Source organism: Phoenix dactylifera, chromosome 1 (genome assembly GCF_051530095.1).
Source record: "Phoenix dactylifera cultivar Ajwa chromosome 1, Ajwa_hap1_PhDact_Kaust_v1.1, whole genome shotgun sequence".
Taxonomy (NCBI): Eukaryota; Viridiplantae; Streptophyta; class Magnoliopsida; order Arecales; family Arecaceae; genus Phoenix; species Phoenix dactylifera.
The window spans coordinates 61271033-61291699 of NC_143190.1; the positions used below are offsets into that span (position 1 = coordinate 61271033).

Below are 20667 nucleotides of genomic sequence, written 5' to 3' on the forward strand. Positions count from 1 at the left end.
GGACCAGGTTCGTTTGAATTTTAGGCTTCATTATAGTTGCCACTTGTTGCTGTGTGTGGTAGCTGTTAAAATGTGCAAATGAACACCACACTCGTTTGATTTTGGAACACCTGATCCTTGATTCATGTTAGCTGGATTAGAGGTTTACACACTAATTCTTAAAGAGGGCATCAAGGTGCCGGCCACTATCGTATGAGTTGTAACTTTTATTCCTTTCCTAGCTTACATTATGGCTCTATTGTGGGGACGACATTATTTTATGCTCAATTGGAACAGGTTGGACAAGATACGAGTCAGGTCAGATACAAGTTATATTAAAAACCTATCAATTCGAATTTGATTTCTTTATTAAACGTACCTAACTATTTCATTAAATGGATAATTTAATCCGATCTACAACCTGTTGAAACAATTCAAATAGACTAAATGGTTAAGGATTGCCACTCTTGCTCAACTTTAATATAATTGTTTTGGTTGAATTAGATACTACCAGGGATTGGCTTATTAAAAATGCAGCTGTTTGGTTGCTATAGTATTTCTGATTTGCGCAAAGACATGAATGCTGTCATTTAACAATTTATTTAGATAATTTCCTCCTTATCTATATTTTCTTGCAGATGAAATACTTCTTTTTCTATTTAATGATGGCAATAATACAAATTACAGAGGGTCACTACTTTGCTTGGATCAATTTTCTGTACACAAATCTGCTTTTAAAATTTGTTTCTTTTTTTTTTTTTCTGGTGAACTGAAAAAATTGTTTCTTCAATCTCTTATCAGTCTCTTCTTTTTTCCTTCATTCACGCGCCAACTTCCTGTGCCGTTTCATGGGAGACCTACCAGTTTGTGAACTAATCTAGCCAATTCCAGCAGCCTCAGCAAGCCTAATTAGCTGCCTGAGTCCCCTTTGTCAAAATTGTTGAAACTTTTTCCTGAAAGATATATTTGTGATGAGAGGTCTCGACTAGAAAGTGAAAGCAATCAAAGCATAAATAGTTGGATCATTTTATTATTTAATTTTTATTTGTATAATCTCTGTATGTGAGGATTCGTGTGGAAGCGTGTTTAGTTCCACAACGATTAATTGCCGAGGAGATTTTAAATACTTATATAGGACTAAGAAATGTAAAAAATATCTTTTGGCTAACCTTTTTGAGTGAGGTCTCGTGCGGTCGTGTATTTAGTCTCACATCGGTTGTTTATTGAGAAAATTTTAGATATTTATATAGGATTAAAATTTTTTCATGAATCATTTGATTATTTGATTTTTTTTTAATTTGTGTTAGTAAGTTTGGAAGTTGGCCGGTAAATGCGGCTTCCCTTCAAAATGGTTAACAAGTTGATGTAAGTCAAGGTACCAACACTTTTGGCTAACAAAGCAAATTTCTCGTTGATTAAATTTAAAAACGAAGAAACCAGTATAATTTGGTGTCTTAATTGATTAAACCGTATCCTCGAACACAATAAATTTATAATTCGATCACGTGCCAGGCAATGATTGTTGTAGGAATGGAACCTATGCTATATAAGGCCCCGTCAAAAGCACGCATGCCTTCCGTTGCGATGATCACCGTCGCCATCACCGTTAATACCCTTGGAACACGATTCCTTTCCTCTCCCTGGTGCTTGTAAAAAATTCAGTAGGGGAAAACAAAAGCACTCCCTATAAAACTCTCCCTTCTTCGCCTTTCCCCTTTTTCGTTCCTCGCAAACCGCGTTCAGGAAGGGATAGAGAGCGAAGGATCCAAGAAATCCCCAGCCCTACGGTACTCCATCTCTCCCTCCCTCCTCCCTGCTAGCTTTGATCTCTTTCTCCTCCTCTCTTCTTCTGTCGTTCTGATCTATTTGGTATTGAAGGGATTAGGTCTGCGACCATGGCTTCCAAGCGGATCCTGAAGGAGCTGAAGGATCTCCAGAAAGATCCCCCCACGTCTTGCAGCGCAGGTATCCCAGATTCAAAACCCTCCATTTTGCGCTGCTTTTCTTCATGATTCCGCCGTGTTATGAGGTTTTCATTGGTATGAGACCTGGATCTAAACAATCCGTCATTGTTTTCTGATCAGAGATGTAAATTTTCTGGATTTTGGTGTTGTATTTTTAGAATATTGTGAAACAAGTGTCTTGGATTTCTTTTTTCCCCTCTTTATGTATATAGAATAGGCGCTCGAAGGGCGGTTCTATTTGCTTGACTATCTAGATTCTTGGTGTCAATCGTTCCATAGATGGGTGGAAGCAGATGGGTTTCCATAAGAGAAAAAAAGATTTTTTAAAAAAAGACAAATAGAATTTGAGGCTGCCTTTACCCCGAAAGCCTGGTTGCTTGTTGATTAGTATGTTGTGTACAATGATAGATATACAGGGCCCATTTTCTAGGTTCGTTTGGAAATGTCTGTAAGGGTCTTTCAAGTGATGCAGTTGATACGTGTGGTTTTTAGGTTTAGCCATTTTCAAATATTTTAGCTCTTTCTCGTGTATGATTGCTGATTGAATCAAGACATTAGATTCTTTCTGTTAGGAGCAGGTTTGTACGATTTTGATATCACCTGTTCAGATGTGTCCATATTTGGAAATGATGTCATCGCATAGCATCATGCACAGTATATATGATATCCATTCATACAGATGTCACATTAGATTCATTTCCCACGACCTGCAAGTAGACTGATGCACATAGTTCAAGGCTGGAGAGAGAGAGTTTTTTATATGTTTATAGTAGGCAACAATCAACCATAGATGTTCAGATTGTATGTGCCTGTTGTTCAGTTAGAACATGCATGGGCCAACCCCTTTTTCTTATGGTTTAATGTATGGGTCAAGTTATGTGTGGAGGAAACATGGATAATGGGGGCACCTTTTTCTTGCAAAAACGCCTCTTAGGAAAAAAGTTGTGTGTGGCAATCCATTTAGAAGCACTGCTCATGAGGGAGATGGAAAGAGTAGATTTTTTTTGGAAAATTATATGTTTATGTATGGTTGTTTGTCATTAGGCTGACTTGTCATATTGCAAAAGAATGTGAAACTTCTGACATAATTTGTTATGCTATTATCATTAATCAAAGTGGAACCATCAGTGCTACCATAATGATATTGTTGTGGTTCAAATTTGGCCTGGGGGTGACCACGCCGGAGGAGTCGAGGGAGCCGCCGGTGGTTGGAAGAAGAAGACGGGGGCCACCTCCTGCGTGACGGCGGCGGACCTGCACAAAGCCTCACTGGTGTTTTCGGTGAGGGCCCTCCGACGATCAAGTTAGAGTGGGATAAATTTGGTCCAGCCAAAAAGTTCCTTAGAAGTTACCTGATCGGGCTATTTATAGTTCCCGTGGAGAGGCCCAGGTGGCAGAGGCACTGTCACCCCTCATCATGAGGGGGCGTGGCTTTAAGCCGAATGGCGGGCGCTTAGGCTGGTTGGTAGCGTGTGGTACTGTCCGTTCTTGAGAACAGTAGGGTGCTGACAATTACAACATGGTATGGCCGGAGTAGTCTTGATGCCGTCTTTTGACTGTCGAGGGTCAGCTATGGAGGCATGGCACGGTGGTGTTGCAATGTAGACCATGTAGGAGGGCGTAGGTGTGCACACAGGTGCAGTTGTTGGCGAGGCCGAGCTCGTTAAGAGGTCGCATCATGCGTTTGACGAAGTTGGCTAGATGAGCGCTGGGGGTAGCTCGGCTTTCCGGGTTCCGAGGTATGCTCGGTGGAGCACCCCAAGCTCGAGGGTCGGAGCGTATTACTGAAGTAGGCGCCCCAAGCTTGGTCGGGGCGGGGCGGCGTACATTAGAGACACCCCAAACTTGATCGGAGGAGTCGGCGAATATCTGAAGTCGATGGAGCTTTTGGCGGAGTCTGAAGCCGAGCTTGTTCTTGGCCGGACTGAGAATTCAATCGGGCGGCGTTGGCGTTTATTGGGCCAAAACTGGGCGGCCTTTTAGCTGTGGCTTGGATGATCCATTTCGCCCCCCCATCATTTGCCCCCCCTTCCAAGGTCGAGTTGCCCTTCAGCTCGGGCGATGGAAGTAGCCGGACCATTGATCGTCCAATGCTTTAGTCAAGTGTTTAGGAAGAGGTGCATACCAAGCTAGATATACCTCGGCACATTTTATAGCTGGAAGCTTGGCGTCGGACTTGGGAGGCTTAAGCCGCCACATTTTCCTGAGTAGAATCCGCTGTAGGAATTTTTCGGTGTTCCATGTGGGCATTCTTTTCTGAGGGGTTGCTGGAATAGGACGAGGAGGGTTTCGACCATTAATACCCTACCCCCTGAAGCATCCCGTCTGGCGGAATGCAAGAAGCCGGCCATTAATGCTCCCTTCTCCAAAGCGTCTCGCCTGATGGAATGCAAAAGGCCAGCCATCAATGTTTCGAGCTCCGGAGTGCCCTCCATAATGATCAACATTTAGTGTGGCGATTCGGAAAGATTTGTTGAGGCCGTCTTAAGGCCCGCCACGTGGCGAACCCCGGCTTGTCTGATCGTTTAGGCTACCTGATCGAAGCCGCTGCAGTGGGCTATATAAGGCCTGAAAAGGGGGGCCCTAGGATCGTTGCTTGACCCTTCCCTGCTCCTGGTCTTCTTCCTTCAGCCGCCATTACCGTGGTGTTCGAGCTTTCCTCCAAGCGCTCTAGGAGCTTTCCGTCAACGTTCGTATCGGGTGTTACTTTCACTTCCCGACGGATATTCTCTTTCTTTTCCTGACCACCCTTTTCGGCGAGCTTTCGGATAAGCATTTTATCCATGGAATGCCGTATCGGTACGTACCGGTCCGGTCCTAGACCGGTACCGGAACGACAAAAAAATCGGTATTTTCCGATTTTTTATCCGAACCGGCCGCCCGTACCGGTGCGAACCGGTACGATTTTTTTTTTAAGAAGCCCGTACCGGCCTCGTACCGGTGCGAACCGGTACGATTTTTTTTTAAGAACCACAGTGTCGCGCGTTGTGGTTTTTGAAACCACCGCGTACCGGTCGGTACGTACCGGACCAGACCAGTCCGGCCGGCCACCGGTACGCCGACCGGTACCGGTACGGCGGACCTTGATTTTATCCCTTCTTTCGGTCGCTCGGAGAGTCTTTCATCTTCCCCTCTCTTATAATCTTAAGACCAAGGTAATGGACTCGCCGACGAGGGCATCAATGTTCGATGTAGGTCCATTGCGAGCTTAGGCCTCTTCCGATGTGGGGGAGGTTAAGCTCGAGGTGGGCCCGAGCCCGTATGGAACTGGCTTGCTCATGAGCGACGAGGATCTGGGCTCGGTTCAAGCCCAATTCTTTATTCCTCTGGAGTTCGTCCTTAAGTTCCCGGACCTCAGGGGACGAGTTACCAACCCACCTAGTGGTTGGGTCGGAGCATACGTAGATACGGTCCAAGTAGGGCTGAGGTTCCCTCTGCACGGATTCGTGGAGGAGCTTTTGACGGTCTATGGCCTGGTGCCTACGCAGCTCGCCCCAAATTCATGGAGAATAATCATTGGCTTCTTCGCCCTTTGCCTGGCACATGGTCTGTCCCCCTTAATGAATGTCTTCAAGAGTTGCTTTATATTAAAAGGCAACCCTGTGGACAAAGGGTGGTGGTACTTCTCCCCTCGAGGAGGCTGCAAGCTGTTTGGGGCATGCCCACTTCCATCCACGGATGGAAGGATAATTTTTTCTTTATTTCCTCCGAGCAGCCGTGGGGATTTAATCCGATTTGGAGCTTTTCGCTGGCTTCAGCGAACAATAGGCTCCCGCAATTGTCGCAGTCCAAGCAGGGGACCTTAGATAGTTTGCTCGGACTGAAAGAAACTCCTTGGCTCCCTGACCTGCTCAGCGAGGAGGCCTTAGTGAATTTTGGTCTGAGCCCAGCTCGTCTCGAGGGTAAGAGTAGTTTAGCTTTTTCTTCCTTTTTATGTCGGATTCTGATAAGACCTTTTGTCTCCAGACATTGCATGGATGATCTTCAATACCGAGATGCTGATGGCCGTATATAGGAAGAAGAGGGCCGTCTCCAAAGGGGTCCGGCCTGAGGGGAGGCCGAAGAAAACAAGAGTCACCCCTAGCCTCGAGACTGAGCGGGGAGAGCTTGAGGCCATCGCCCCTGCCCAGGTCGAACCCAGCCAGGGGCTTGTAGGCTGAGGTGCCCCGGTCGAGGGATGGGAGGGATCCTTCCGACTGAGCGGCGGTTGCACTCGCCGATCAAGTCCCGAAGGTCGGAGCAATCACCCAGCCGTTCGGATCAGATCTCGAGCTGGGGTGTAGGCCCGGGACTTCAGTCCCCTCCATGGTCCCGTCGCGCGCCGAGGCTGCGACCTTTTCCGAGGTTCCGGCCTTGGCAAGAGTTGAGCCAATGTTTCCCGAGTCCGGCGGGGAACAATCGCGGCATCAACGTCGCGCACCTGAGGGCGATTCGGCCCTCGAATTTGAAGATGTTGCTTGCGGGCTCGTGCGCAGCATCATGCTCCCGCGCGACCGCGCACTGATGGAGGGGAACCTTGGCGACCTCGTCTATCACGTCTACTCGGCGAGCGTGCGGGTGAGTGATGCTTCCCTTCTGTTTCTTATTTATTTTCTTTGTGAATGCTCGATTTTTGTTGACACTTTATCTTTTCGTGCCAGTCTCTTCACATGATCGACGTGCTAATGTTCAGTATGCTCGTTGACCGGAGGGAGCTAAGGGCGCTCAGGCCGAGGATGGAGTGTGCCGAGCTCCAAGAGCAGGAGGCCAAAGCCTGGGCGACAACTGTTATGCAGCGGCAGCAAGAGGCCGAAGATCGGGCGGCGGCCGTTGAGCAGCAGCGACGTGAGGCCGAAGAGAAGGCTGCAGCCACCGCGCAGCGGCTTCGGAAGGCCAAGAAGAAAGTGCGGGCTACCGAAGTCCTGATAAAGGACAGGCTCGCCCAAATCCAAGACATGGAGGCCGAGCATTCCCGGGCTTGCTCATTTGCTGCAAGCTGCATTTTCGAGCTTGAAGCCGCCCTGATTAGCCTTCAGGGCGAAGTGGAGGAACGGGAGCTGAAAATCGGGCGGCTCGAGAGTTTAGTGGAGTCGTCCGCCCGTAAGGCCATCGAGAAGTTTCGCCGGTCGTAGTACTTCGCCGAACTGGCGGAAGGGGCTGCTGCTGCAATGGTTCAAGGCTTCGATAATTGTCACCTTCAATTCTAGCAGTTCTGCCCTGGAGTTGATCCTAGCAGCCTTGAGCCAAACCTAGACGGGGCTGCCGAGGCGGACGGGGATGCTGCAGAGGTCAATGCTGAGGTCAGGCTAGAGATCGCCCCCGAAGCTGCCGACGGGATGGAATCAGTAGCAATTCCTGGTGCCGGCATTGGAGCTGAAGCCGCCTCTGAGGCTAGCGAAGACGACGCTTCCGAGGTCCCGACTAGGACGTAGGCCGCAACTGACGCCAATGTGGAAGTCGTCCATGTTGATTGATTTTTTTTGTTTTTATTTTTGTGAAGTCGGCCGTTTGGGCCCTTTGTAGTTAATCCGATCTCAAGGTCGGGCACCCTTGTATTTGGCCTTCGGCCTTTATCAATGAAGTTCATATTTCTTTCAATATGTTTTGCCCTGGATCAAGTATTTGAGCTCATCCCGCTTTATGCTCGAATGTCGAGATCCGAACTGTATAACTTAGGTCTAGGCCTATCTCACATAGCAGGAGCCACATTTGGCATTTGCAGAAGTCTTCTGGCTCGGCATATACCTCCGATTCGAAGATAAACCTTACATCGAGTGAGCTTGTAGCTCTTTGTTTAATAGTGCGGGCCGCTTTAAGCCTTGCCCAGGAGAGCGAAATCGGAGGAGGAAGAAACTGACTGAAAATTAACTTAAGGATAGAAGCCCGCCCGAGGGCCAACGCCAACTCGGAAATACAGGTGAGCTCGGGGATAAGCATCCTTCCGAGCGTAGAAATCTACTCGAGAGTTAATGCCAACTCGAGATTAGAAGTCCGCCCGAGGGACAACGCCAACTCGGAAATAATAATGAGCTCGGGGATAAGCATCTATCCGAGAGTAAAAATGTACTTGAGAGCTAATGCCAACTTGAGATTAGAAGTCCACTCGAGGGACAACGCCAACTCGAAAATAATAATGAGCTCGGGGATAAGCATCTACCCGAGAGTAAAAATTCACTCGAGAGCTAATGCCAATTCGAGATTAGAAGTCCACCCGAGGGACAACGCCCACTCGAAAATAATAATGAGCTCGGGGATAAGCATCTATTCGAGAATAAAAATTCATTCGAGGGCTAATGCCAACTCGAGATTAGAAGTCCGCCCGAGGGACAACGCCAACTCGGAAATAATAATGAGCTTAGGGATAAACATCTACCTGAGAGTAAAAAATCCACTCGAGGGCTAATGCCAACTCGAGATTTAAACGAACCCTGCAATTGCCCCCTTACTCAGATCAGAGGCGTACTTGTAGAATCCTGCGAACAGGGGTGCTCTTTCTTGGCGCTCCCCGTTGACGCCGCAGGGCATCCCGAGCCGAGCTCGAGGGATGACTTTGTAGATGTTCCCACTCAGATCAGAGGCATATTTGTAGAATCTTGCGGACGGGGGTGCTCTTCCTTGGCTCCCCGTTGACGCCGCAGGGCATCCTGAGCCGAGCTCGAGGGATGACTTTGTAGATGCCTTCCACTCAGATCAGAGGCATATTTGTAGAATCCTGCGGACAGGGGTGCTCTTCCTTGGCTCTCCGTTGACGCCGCGGGGCATCCTGAGCCGAGCTCGAGGGATGACTTTGTAGATGGCACCTGCAGTTGCGAGGCCCTCGGGCTTTCGCTAAGTCTTGCGGGGCGCCCCGAGGCGAGCTCCAGGGGCGACTTTATAAATAGAACCTGCAGTTCCGAAGTTTTCGAGCTCTCGTTAAGTCTTGCCGGGCGCCCCGAGACGAGCTCTAGGGGCAACTTTATAAATAAAACCTGCAGTTGCGAGGCCCTCGTGCTCTCGCCAAGTCCTGCAGGATGCCCCGAGGCGAGCTCCAGGGGCGACTTTATAGATAGAACCTGCAGTTGCGAGGCCCTCGGGCTCTTGCCAAGTCTTGCAGGGCGCCCTGAGGTGAGCTCCAGGGGCGACTTTATAGATAGAACCTGCAGTTGCGAGGTCCTCGGGCTCTCGCCAAGTCCTGCAGGGGGCCCCGAGGTGAGCTCCAGGGGCGACTTTATAGATAGAACCTGCAGTTGCGAGGCCCTCGGGCTCTCGCTAAGTCTTGCAGGGCGCTCCGAGGCGAGCTCCAGGTGCGACTTTATAGATTTTTTGGCATATCACTCATGTCGCCAGGGCATCTAGAGCGCGTCAAGCCCACGGGGGTTTCAAAGACGCCTTGGGAAAGTCTCGGAGGATAACTTCATTAATTTACATGGCCTGTAAAAAAAAAAGCCCTGACCTGAAGAGACTAAGGTCCTTTTCTGGGAAAGTAATTTACATCTCGAGTCGCCAGTCCCGGGCCGATGAGTGTAGACTCTTCTCGGCCCTTTGGGGCCAAGGCGGCGTTAACGCATAAGATGCGTAGACGGGGCGTTGATAGTACCCACGTCGGGGCGTCCGTCGTCGCGCCCGTCAGATGGTCTCGAAGTCTGTACATTGAGCTACGCTATGTTGGTCGATCCACCGACGAACCGGCTCAGGAGGCCTTGGCGGACGATCACTTCGATCTTATCACGAAGCTGGTAACAATCCTCCGTGTCGTGACCGTGATCCCTATGGAAGCGGCAGTATTTGCCCAAACGCTTCCGCGACTTGGATGGTCGCATCTTCGGAGGAGATTGGAGGTAGCCGCAATCCTCAATTTTCGTGAGGATCTCGGTCCGGAAGGACGTGAGAGGAGTGTACTCCTCAAAACTTCGATAGGAGACATGTCTTACAGACCTCCGAGGGGATCTGCTCCTCAATCGATAGCACTCTTCGCGGAGTTCCGCAACCTGGTCCCAAAGCATCTGGATTTGTCGCCCCGCTTCCTCGGCTTTCCTATCGAGTTCAGCGATTGATGATGCTCCGGCGGGATGAAGGGTTTGAATAACCACAACCAGAGCTTGAACTTGCTGGGCGAACAAATAAAACTGTTCTGGTTGGATTTGAGAAGTTTGATCTGCCGGTACATGCGGTGCAGTGGGTGGGCTTTGGAGGGAGCAGTCGGGCGCTGATTTCTGGCTGCTCGACGCGTTTGGGGCTCCCTGGCTCATTATCCTCGCGGTCACGGCTCAGGCCTTTTCTCTAGCGCTAGGATTGTTGTGGTTCAAATTTGGTCTGGGGGTGACCACGCCGGAGGAGTTGAGGGAGCCGCCGGTGGTTGGAAGAAGAAGACGGGGGCCACCTCCTGCGTGACGGCGGCGGACCTGCACAAAGCCTTATCGGTGTTTTCCGTGAGGGCCCTCCGACGATCAAGTTAGAATGGGATAAATTTGGTCCAGCCAAAAAGTTTCTTAGAAGTTACCTGATCGGGCTATTTATAGTCCCCGTGGAGAGGCCCAGGTGGCAGAGGCACTGTCGCCCCCATCATGAGGGGGCGTGGCTTTGAGCCGAATGGTGCGCAGCTTAGGCTGGTTGGTAGCGTGTGGTGCTGTCCGTTCTTGAGAACGGTAAGGTGTTGACAGTTACAGCATGGTATGGCCGGAGTAGTCTTGATGTCGTCTTTTGACTGTCGAGGGTCAGCTATGAAGGCATGGCACGATGGTGTTGCAATACGACCATGGAGGAGGACGTAGGCGCGCACATGGGTGTGGTTGTTGGCGAGGCCAAGCTCGTTGAGAGGTCGCATCATGCGTTTGACGAGGTCGGCTAGACGAGCGCTGGGGGTAGCTCGGTTTTCCGGATTCCGAGGTGTTTTCGGTGGAGCGCTCCGAGCTCGAGGGTCGGGGCGTACTACTGAAGTAGGCGCCCCGAGCTTGGTCGGGGCAGGTCGGTGTACATTGGAGACACCCCGAACTTGGTTGGGGGAGTCGGCGAATATCTGAAGTCGATGGAGCTTTTGGTGGAGTCCGAAGCTGAACTGGTTCTGGGCCGGACTGAGAATTCAACCGGGTGGCGTTGGCGTTTATTGGGCCAAAACTGGGCGGCTTTTTATCTGTGGGCTTGGACGATCCATTTCGCCCCCCCCCCCCCCCCCCCCCCCATCAGATATGATACTGTAAGTTTATCACTTACAGGGTGATGTTTAAGTAACTTCGACTTGTCAGATCAAGTTTAAGTCCTATGGATGTCCATCCTCAGTTAGGTTTTACTTTAAAATTTCATGCATTGATCACAAAGGTAATGATATGATAGTCCATGTGAATTATCCAATGGAATGAAGTTGGCTCCAAATCTGCCATCTGATCACATATCAAGGTCTATGGACATGATTTCTTTGTATATGGTATAGTCAGTTCATAGTAAGATGGCTCACTTCTCGTAGCAGTTGGTCAGTATGTTCAGCATAAATTGCGATTCTTCTAGGTACCTGCTTGATGTGAGGTATTTTTCAAACTGATGCTCAATAGTCCTTTAGTGTGAAGTAGATTTTTCCATGAACAATGTGTTGTTTGCAGAAAATCAAGTTCTGAGGTAAAATCTGCCCTTGTTTTTTACCTAATTGAGACTCTATTGTAGATAAATAGTCTTCAGTCTTTCTGAATCTGAGTTATGTTTTTGCAATCCTTTGTGTATTATTTTCCTTCCAGACTCTAATCTAATATTCATCCTTAGGATTCAGTATCTTTCTCTGTGATCTAAAATTATTCATGTATTATGTGATTAAGTTAATTTGTATAAATTCACTTGAACAGTTTCATGTAGCATGTTTTTCCCTCCAAATTAGCTTTTGAGGAAAATGAAGATTTTTATAACATTGTAGAAGAAGGATTATAAGGTACTACAAGTTAGTGGTGTCAATGATACTTGACCTGGAGATATAAGGGTATCTTTTAGCATCATTTGGTCTTCCATTTTGCTTATCTCAGGGTAAGAGTGCGAGTATTTAAATTCATCTGGACTATAAGTCTATAAGGTCTGTCCAGATGTTTTGCAGATTAGCACGTGCGCGTGCACATGCATATATATACAGTATTGGGATTCAGGAGCTTCTGCAATAAGTTTATGTTCTATCCTGTGTGGTCTTATGGCTTGCTTGAGAGGACCTATTGCTTTGAGTTAGTTCGTCTACTTATGTTAAGGTGGATGGTTGCAAATGCATTCTATAAATCTATAAGTTAATCTGCAATGTAGCATGCCTGTGCTATATTAATGCTTTAGGGAAACATGAACATATTAGTAACATCATGGTAAAAACATTTGGTTTCATATTTTCTTTGGTAATTGATGATTTGCATGCAAACTGCCGCTGTTAGGCAATCTCTGCTGAAATGATGTCTGAGACACAATGCTTTCCTTTTTTTCTTGTGCCCCATTTGAAATCTTTGACAGATTTAAAATATAATCAGTAGTTGGCTTGCATTTTGTTCTATTTTTCTTAATCTTGTTTTGTTCATTTAGTCAGCTGCATTAGTGTTCCAGCAAGCTTGATGAAAACAAGATAAGCACTTTTAACACTTTCTCCACATGATAAATTAATTGTAGTACGGATTTTTATAGTATGAATTGGCACACTAATGTTTTTCATGGTTTTGAACAAATTTGAACATTTATATGCTGCCGTCCAGCAGTTTTGCATTTCAACTTTAATGGCCTTGTGAATATTCTCATGTGTTCCTAACACCTGCTACCCTGCCAATGATCAAATGCTTCTGGCTGGATAGGGACTTGCTATCATACTTTACAGACTCAATTGATTTGTGGGTCAATGTATCAAGTTTACAATTACACTGTTGTTGTAAATATGGACCTACTTGCAAATAAATTTTCAAATGAAATCTTTAGCTTATATTACGTGTGCATGTATTGACCATGACAGGCCCTGTGGCTGAAGACATGTTTCATTGGCAAGCAACAATAATGGGCCCACCTGACAGTCCTTATGCAGGTGGAGTCTTTCTAGTCACCATCCATTTCCCTCCAGATTATCCATTTAAGCCACCAAAGGTATTACCGCTGCTAACGTTTCAAGCATAGGCTGGTGATGGAGCTACTTGTTGATGCCTTGTAATATGAAGAAATATTTTGTTCTATACTTTCTACCTGTGATCGAACTCTAGCTGTCCAAGCGAATTCCTACAACTTATGGTGGTTGTTGGAACCAAAATGCCCTATATTCACATTCTGCTTTGTTTGCATGATGCTAATTTTGATGTCTGTATTCTTGGGTGATTTTTAGGAATATAATCTAGTGGAACTTGAGTGAGTTAGGCCATACTCAGAAACTGTGCAGCACCATCTAAATCATAGTTCAAGCCCATATCTCAAGCTTAGACTTGACTACTGCAACTTTGAGCTGAACTTTAGTTTTCCGAACAGCTTGTTCAAGGATTGATGAGACCCTAATTGAGCTATTTGCAGTGTCATTAAATCTCATTTTAACAACTGTTATGTTTTATTGGCAATTAAACATTTTGGAACCATTAAATTGATACCTAATGTTTGCAAAATTCTTCTTTATTTGAAACGGAGGATGTTTTCAGAATTAAGTAGTAACTTTTAAAATAAATAGTAACTTTTAGACATAAATAGTAACTTTGTACAAATAAATAGTAACTGAGGTTACTAAACTATGTAACACTTTGGTGTATAAGTTTAAATAGTATACAAAGCTTAATCCAGTTGAAAACAAGTAAGCCAAATCATTATTACGCTCTGATGTTAAGTATTTTGAGCACTGTATCTTTAGCTTCAATCTCAGCTTGTATAATGCATACTAATAGAGTGAGTCCTTGTTCTCGAATTATATAAGTCTAGAAGCAAACTGTTGGTGCTACTGGATGAGATTCTTTGTGGCAAACTATTACAATGATTATAACTTGCTTCTGTCAGTAACATAATCAATCATTTCTGCTTTATCCAATTATCTTGTTTGTCTTATTGTTCATGTTTCACATTTGGATTCTACTAAGGGCCAAATATTTTTTTCAAGGTTTCAAATAGCAGTATCGAACTCCGTACTTTTTTTTCATCATAGCGCTATGGTGTTAGTATGGTACCTATGGTACCTGTACATCTGGTAGATACTGAAACTGAAAGATTCTAAAAAATCAAAAAACCATCGGTACCAATAGCTATGGTACCACCAATACAGAGTGGTACAGACTGGTATTGCTGGTATGGTACTGGTACAGCTATTTCAGTGCCTAAGTGCCTGTATTGGTGCCGATTTCATGCTGAGACAGTACGGCATCTGTCATACCACCCTGTTTCAGGAGTTTTTGAATCCATGATTCTCTTCGTGCAAATCCTTTTTTACAATATTGGTTTAAGCTCTCCTAGGTGTAGTGAATTTCAATTATCTGGCCCTGTAAGCAAATTCATGCCTGCCTATTCAAGATGGTTGCTTATAGGACATCAGAGTACAACTTTTTTGGCATTTGGTGCATTGTTGTACTCCAATGTCAAAGCCTTTCATTCTAATTTTATAGAGAGTCTCCTTGGTAGTTTCTCTATTTGCAACACTGCATCTGACATTACTCATAAACTACCAGAGTGACAACAATCACTACTTTTTTGTCTAATATTTACAAAATTCTCTAGCTGCTGTTTGCAAACCATGGACGGAGTGTTTGCACACAAAATCTGAGCCATCCATCTACTGTTGTCTGGTGTTACCAAGAAACTGCTTAATTAGATTCCATCACCTCTTAAATTAAGATGCCAAGTGGTGCTTGGGGGTGTGGGTGTGTTGAGCTCTTGTCGCAATTATTTTTCAAAGAATTTCTGGTTGACTTGAGCAGTGTAAAACGATACTAACTTCTGTTTAAATGGCTATTTCGAAGAATTGATGGTGTGATTTCTCCAATGTGTTTTGCAGGTGGCATTCAGGACAAAGGTTTTCCATCCGAATATTAACAGCAATGGAAGCATTTGCCTTGATATCTTAAAGGAGCAATGGAGTCCTGCGCTTACCATTTCCAAGGTTATTCCTTTTTCTTTGGTTGTACGCTGTCTTTTACTCAATTTGATGCTCATCACAAGTTCATTATCTACAAGGAAATTAAACCAAAACTTTGGACTGTGAGTTCGTTCGACTCCATGGTTCTCAGAGCCTTTAAGGCTGTGAAACCCGTGTCCCATCACAGCTGCTCCATTTTTTCCCTTCACAGGTACCCCTTTTGTTAATGTACACTCTCAACTTCCTCTCTTCTTAGAGGAACACTGTAGTGCATCAGTGATAAGTGGGAGACTGGGAGTGTGCGTTTATCAACTCTCAAATAATTTATCTTTGCATAATGTTAGAATCACAACTAAGAAATGGTTCACTCTCTTCAATCAGTCATGTGCATTTACTCCCATGAGGCTCCACATGCTATAAGTATAACTACTCCCATATTGGGTAAATGCATCCTACCTAGTTCAGTTCTTGTAACAAAGGCAGCGCACGTCCCAAAACTGAGAGTATTCAGTCATCCTTGTGTGTCACACATGCAGTGATCTAGAAAGAATAACTACAAGGACTTGCACTAGTTTGGTAAAATTACCTAATTAACTATAAGCTTAGAAGTAATTTTGGTTCTGCAATCTAGGAAGCTCTCAAGGATAGGCCTACGATTGGTAGATTAGACCATCTCCAGACAGTGACTCGTTTCTGTAGCCCACTTCAGGAGTTATCGATTGGTCGATCCTAATGAGGTGCAGAAACGAGTGCATATTTCATGCATTTATTGTCAATTCTCTACCCTGCCTATTCTGTCTCTCTGAGTACTTTTTGTTTAAGCAAATGGGAAGGGGTTTCTTCTGTCCACTTTCAGGTACTGCTGTCAATTTGTTCCCTGTTAACGGATCCAAACCCAGATGATCCATTGGTTCCAGAGATTGCACACATGTACAAAACCGATCGGGCGAAGTATGAGGCAACTGCGAGGAGCTGGACCCAGAAGTATGCAATGGGCTAGCATTGGTGGCAGTGGGAGGTTGTTGAGGTCATTTGTCTGTCTGTTGTTAATTACATTTGGTGGCTGTATCATCTGTTATATGTAAAATGAAGTTGTCTTGTGTTTCTCCCTTGACCTACTGGAAGTCTAGGAAGGAAAGCCTCGACAAGCTCTCCCAAGAGACGAAACATTTGCGTATCTGATTGTTTGCATGACAATTTGATAACGGATCCTGTAACCCCTCATTTCTCCTTGTTTGCTTAGATTTATGAATTATTAAAGCTGCCTGTGGTTTGTGCAGATAATCTGGGCTTCATGATCGTCCTCAGAGACAGTACTGATAGGCCAATAAAGGGATGTGAACTCATGCGCATTGCTGCAGCGCCGATTAGAAATCCTAATATCATGGCTTGCGTCCAGTTTGGCAAATTTGCATTTAAATTTTACTACATGCGTACATGCAGTCTTGTTTTAATTTTTTATCTGCAATTAGCCTTGCTCTTGCTTTTTGTTTTTTTTTCCCGTCCATTCAGTATCCTAGGCAGCTGAGCTACTTTAAAGCTTTTGCTTTATATTTTTGTTTTCAACAAACTCAAGTAGTATTGTTTATGTGGAAATCTTTGGAAGCTTGGGAAGCGAAAATTTGTTGCTTCCAGAAACGAGCAAAAATGGATGGACGGAAGGAGTAGCAGAAGTTTTGGGAGAATGTTCTCTCCGTTTTGGGATCGTACTAATTTGTAGAAAAACAAAAACATAAATATGGGATTTTTCTAAGTTGCAGAGCTCTTAGTCTCGCTATGCATTTGATTGGTTCTATACCACCTTCAAACTGGTGAGTAGGTGAGATTCCTGGGGGGTGTGTCTCTTTACAGTACAATCTAATGCGAGGTATGACCAAGCCAGCTGAAAACTCGCGTCTTGTTTTAAGTAGGATTCTACTTATTAGGTTGAGCTGATTTATGAGAACTAGTCTTCACTTGTTGGACCACTGAGCAAGCCAGCTATCTGTTTAAAAAAAAAAAGGCCATGATGAGTTTATTTATAATACTGGCTCCTAGCTATATGTCACATGTGTGATACTTAACAAAACAACTATATGGTACACGGTTATATGTTAAATAAATGTATATGTTTATCGCTATTTTAAAAGAAAGAAAATTAATGCAGTCAACAAAAACAGTGCCGTCCTTTCGTAACACTAGATGATAAATACACTGCATGCGATATATTCCAGTTGCAATTGATGGATGGTTATGATCCAATCAGCTGCTGGAAATAAATTCATTTTATATGTTCTTATTTTAGTTTGTAGTCTTTTCTAATTATTATTTATCGAGGAGTGTCCGATGAATGCCTTTAGTACGCCAAAGGTTGGCCTGGGATGGGACTCTTAAGACCTTACCAGGAATAAGGAGGACTCATAAATATTAAATACATGTGGTCCTTTTGGGCTTTGGAGGAACGTGCATAAGGAGCTTGTGTCAATTCATTAATAAGAAAATGTTAACGAGGGATTGAAAGAGCTACTTTATGCGAACAACTGATATTAGAACGTATTCTTAGCTTATTCCTATTTTTTTCTCCCTAAAAGTACAACAAAATAATACAAACTAAAATAAGATATGAACGTTATATAAGAATATACTCGTATTTCTCATCTATGAAGAGCATTATATGGCTAAAGGATGGCCATCTTCAACAACTATCAAACAAGTCATAGACTGAAAAATTCCAATGATCTGTAAAGATGGTAATAATACACAACTACTACACCATCCGCTGCCTCCCAAGACGCTTGCAACGGGACCGTTCTGCGCCCGTCACCCCCCGGCTAAACGGCGACAGCGGAGCTTTTGGGCGTCCAACTCCGGAAACCAAGGCGCATGGACACGGCGCCACCTACAGGATTGCCGCTGCCGTTGCTTTTAAGGACCTCTATGTTCGCCACCTAAAACCAATGTCCCCAAGCTTTTGAGATGCGATTTTTATTATTACTTGGTTCGAGGAAAGAGACTGATGTCCTGTTCCACATTATCTTAACCTCCATGTACCAAATCCAGACAAAGAATCCCCGAGAGGAGGCCTCTCTAATACGTTATTATAACTTCAAAGTTCGCTGTAATCTACTAATATCATCCTCATATTTTTGTCTGGCCGGGCTCACTTTCCGAGCATGAATAAAAGTTAATTGTGTGAAGCCGTAGGTGTGGGAGACTTTGGGATACCTTAGCCCGATTCTGGTTATTATATTTTAAGAAGAAAGAAAGAGGAGTTAATTAGTTCAGTTTGGTCATCAATCCTGTGGTTTGGAATCTGCTATCCTACGGATGGCAAGTTGATAGCAGTTTCCTCTGCACGGAAAACTATCATTGATAAGTTGATGACAAGTTGGATAAGCACTATCGTTGCCAACCATCTGTTATTATATCTTTTATTTTATTTTTTATACCTTATTAATCTCAAATGGCCTAAACTGTCCACAATTAACAACCAAATAAATTGCAAATAAGTTTTTTTTTTTTCTCCTTTTCTTTGAAAACTAGGACAAGAAGAAGCTCCTTAGAATCGAGGTGAGGGTGGGACCAAATCTAGATCACTAGATATCTGGTATTCAATACCTGTTATTTTATTAACTCAACTGGTTAGCATCCTCAAAACGGCATGGCTAGCCATCACTTTTTCTCATGACGTTACCTGATACAATATTAATTAAAATCTCAAATGGTATAACAGCTTTCCAATTAAATTGAAACTTTAACGGTCTAGAGGTAAAGTAATTCTGAATTGCTCTACCGGTTTCCGTACTATGCTTGAACTATTTTACATGAGTGGGGACCTAAAAGCCTGAAAACAGGCTCCCACATTCTTAAGTATGCCACGACTTCTTTGAGAGGTCGCCATTTGCCTTGCACAGAAGGCCAAAAACAAACAAACAAACAAAAAAAAAAGTTTAAGGAGCCATAAAGCCGAATGCTCCAGCAAGACAAGTAAGGTTACAGATAGATCGAATCGAATCATGAGTCATAAAGCCAGATGCCCCTATAAGACAAGTAAGGCTGCTAATGGGTCGGGTTGAGTCATGGGGTAATGTCGGATTCTAAAATTGGATCCATTCCATTTTTTGGATCGGATCTGGATTTACTGAATTGTGATCTAACCCAACACGTTATTTTTTGGATCAATTTTGGGTCGTTTACTCAATGGCCCGATCTAATCCGATCAGAATCCGGATATACCTTTAGGGCCCACATGAAGATTTTAGGTTAGGGTTTTTTCTTAATGCAGCTAGAATTCCTTGAACTGCACGTGAAAATAGTATTAAATGCAAAGGATAGGCCATCAAGAGCTTTTGGTGAAGCTTTTCGACTACTTCTCATGCATTTGGAGCATGAAGATTTTAAAACTCTTGCGGTCCGTCGTCCATCAAAATGCTAAAACATAATCCAAAGATTGTGTTGGAATATATTGGAGATTTATTAAAATCAGTCAATCTTGATTCTTGAAGCACAGGTCTCACCATCCAAGTCAATGTCTCACCTCCTGCTTCCTCATTCTCACATTTTAACACCAAAAAAAAAAAAAAAGAAACCAGTGACCGACGCATCGTATAGCCTCTGATTAGTGACTACAAGATAACTCTCCCAGACCATCTCCCTGGCTGGAGACCCATCACCATGCTCATGTTCCTGCCATCCATGCATCGACTTCCCACGACTCAAATCGCGTCATCATGTTCAGTAGTAGAAATTATTGGCTCTAACGAGAAGCAAGATAGCCAGGAGAAATTAAAAGCTTAATATTCCCATGTCCTTCTCCATCTTGTATGATTACTGATTAGTGCAAGAAAGCAGATCCTTATCTGCCCAAATCTATTAAAATCACACACTTCGTCAAGAAAATAAAGAACAATGTTATCTTATATGTTAAGAAGAACAGTCTTATCCTTTGGATTGGATCTTGTGGCATGGGCCGTTTAGTTATATGTCACTCGCCTTAGAGAGATGCAAGGTTCAAATGCCATTTTTAAATTGTTTTATGGGTAAATTATATCTTGTTCTGCAAACTAGATACCATAAGATCCACGAATCTTATGCAATCATTCTCTTTGGGTTACTTTACTTTGTATAATTACATATTTTGCAAATCTATAAACATAATGTCTGAACTTCTGCAACGAGCACCAGTGTTTGTAGCTTTGGCCAATATGGTATAGGTAGCTAGTTAAGCTGCAGAGACCCCAGCTAGATTGGACAAAGTTGATCTGGATCTGAACCATACACGATCTAGATCAAATTTTTTGGATTGAGATCGGATTATATATGAACCCAACCCAACCCAAATGATCCGTTAGGTCAAAAATTTTAGTCATGGATCCGACCTGATCTTTTATTGGATTGAATCTGGGTTTAATATTAGAACCCGAACAAAAAATTGGTTGAGTCGGGGTCACTTATGACTTGGTCTAACCCAACCCATTTGGACCTCCGAAGATAAAAATCTGAGTGGTTGGTGGAGTAGATGGCATGGCTTTTGTAAGGTCCACATGTGGGCAGCACCCAGTGGATTAGCTGGGCCTGCCGGTGGGTCCATTTTTAGGCTTTTTTTTTGTGCGTGGGACCTACCACCTCAAGTCATCCATGGAACCGGGGCAGTTACCCTGAATGGCCATTTGTTGAATGTGACATAGAGCTACCACCAATTGGTGAACCACATCCGATAGCCCAATAATATTCACATTCTACTTTTCTTCT

At 44.5% G+C, this 20667-nt stretch overlaps 2 protein-coding genes across 4 annotated transcripts; both read left to right on the forward strand.

The window, feature by feature from the left end:
* Window positions 1-1562: 1562 nt before the first annotated feature.
* Window positions 1563-16221, forward strand: LOC103713479 (ubiquitin-conjugating enzyme E2 28). 3 transcript variants are annotated; one of them, XM_026807123.4, is made up of 6 exons: window positions 1563-1766; window positions 1858-1944; window positions 12856-12983; window positions 14857-14961; window positions 15036-15148; window positions 15794-16221. In XM_026807123.4, exons 2-6 carry the CDS (start codon window positions 1875-1877, stop codon window positions 15819-15821), a joined length of 444 nt encoding a protein of 147 aa, XP_026662924.4. In that variant the 5' UTR covers window positions 1563-1766; window positions 1858-1874; the 3' UTR covers window positions 15822-16221. The 3 variants fall into 3 exon arrangements, with proteins under 3 accessions (XP_026662924.4, XP_008798643.1, XP_008798645.1); XM_008800421.6 differs by lacking the exon at window positions 15036-15148; XM_008800423.6 differs by lacking the exon at window positions 15036-15148 and having other exon boundaries at window positions 1615-1766; window positions 1865-1944.
* LOC148715462 (uncharacterized) lies at window positions 1951-7492 on the forward strand. The gene is made up of 2 exons (XM_088708617.2): window positions 1951-6500; window positions 6584-7492. The coding sequence occupies exons 1-2, from the start codon at window positions 6249-6251 to the stop codon at window positions 7052-7054; spliced, it is 723 nt and encodes a 240-aa protein (XP_088564743.2). The 5' UTR covers window positions 1951-6248; the 3' UTR covers window positions 7055-7492.
* Window positions 16222-20667: the final 4446 nt, after the last annotated feature.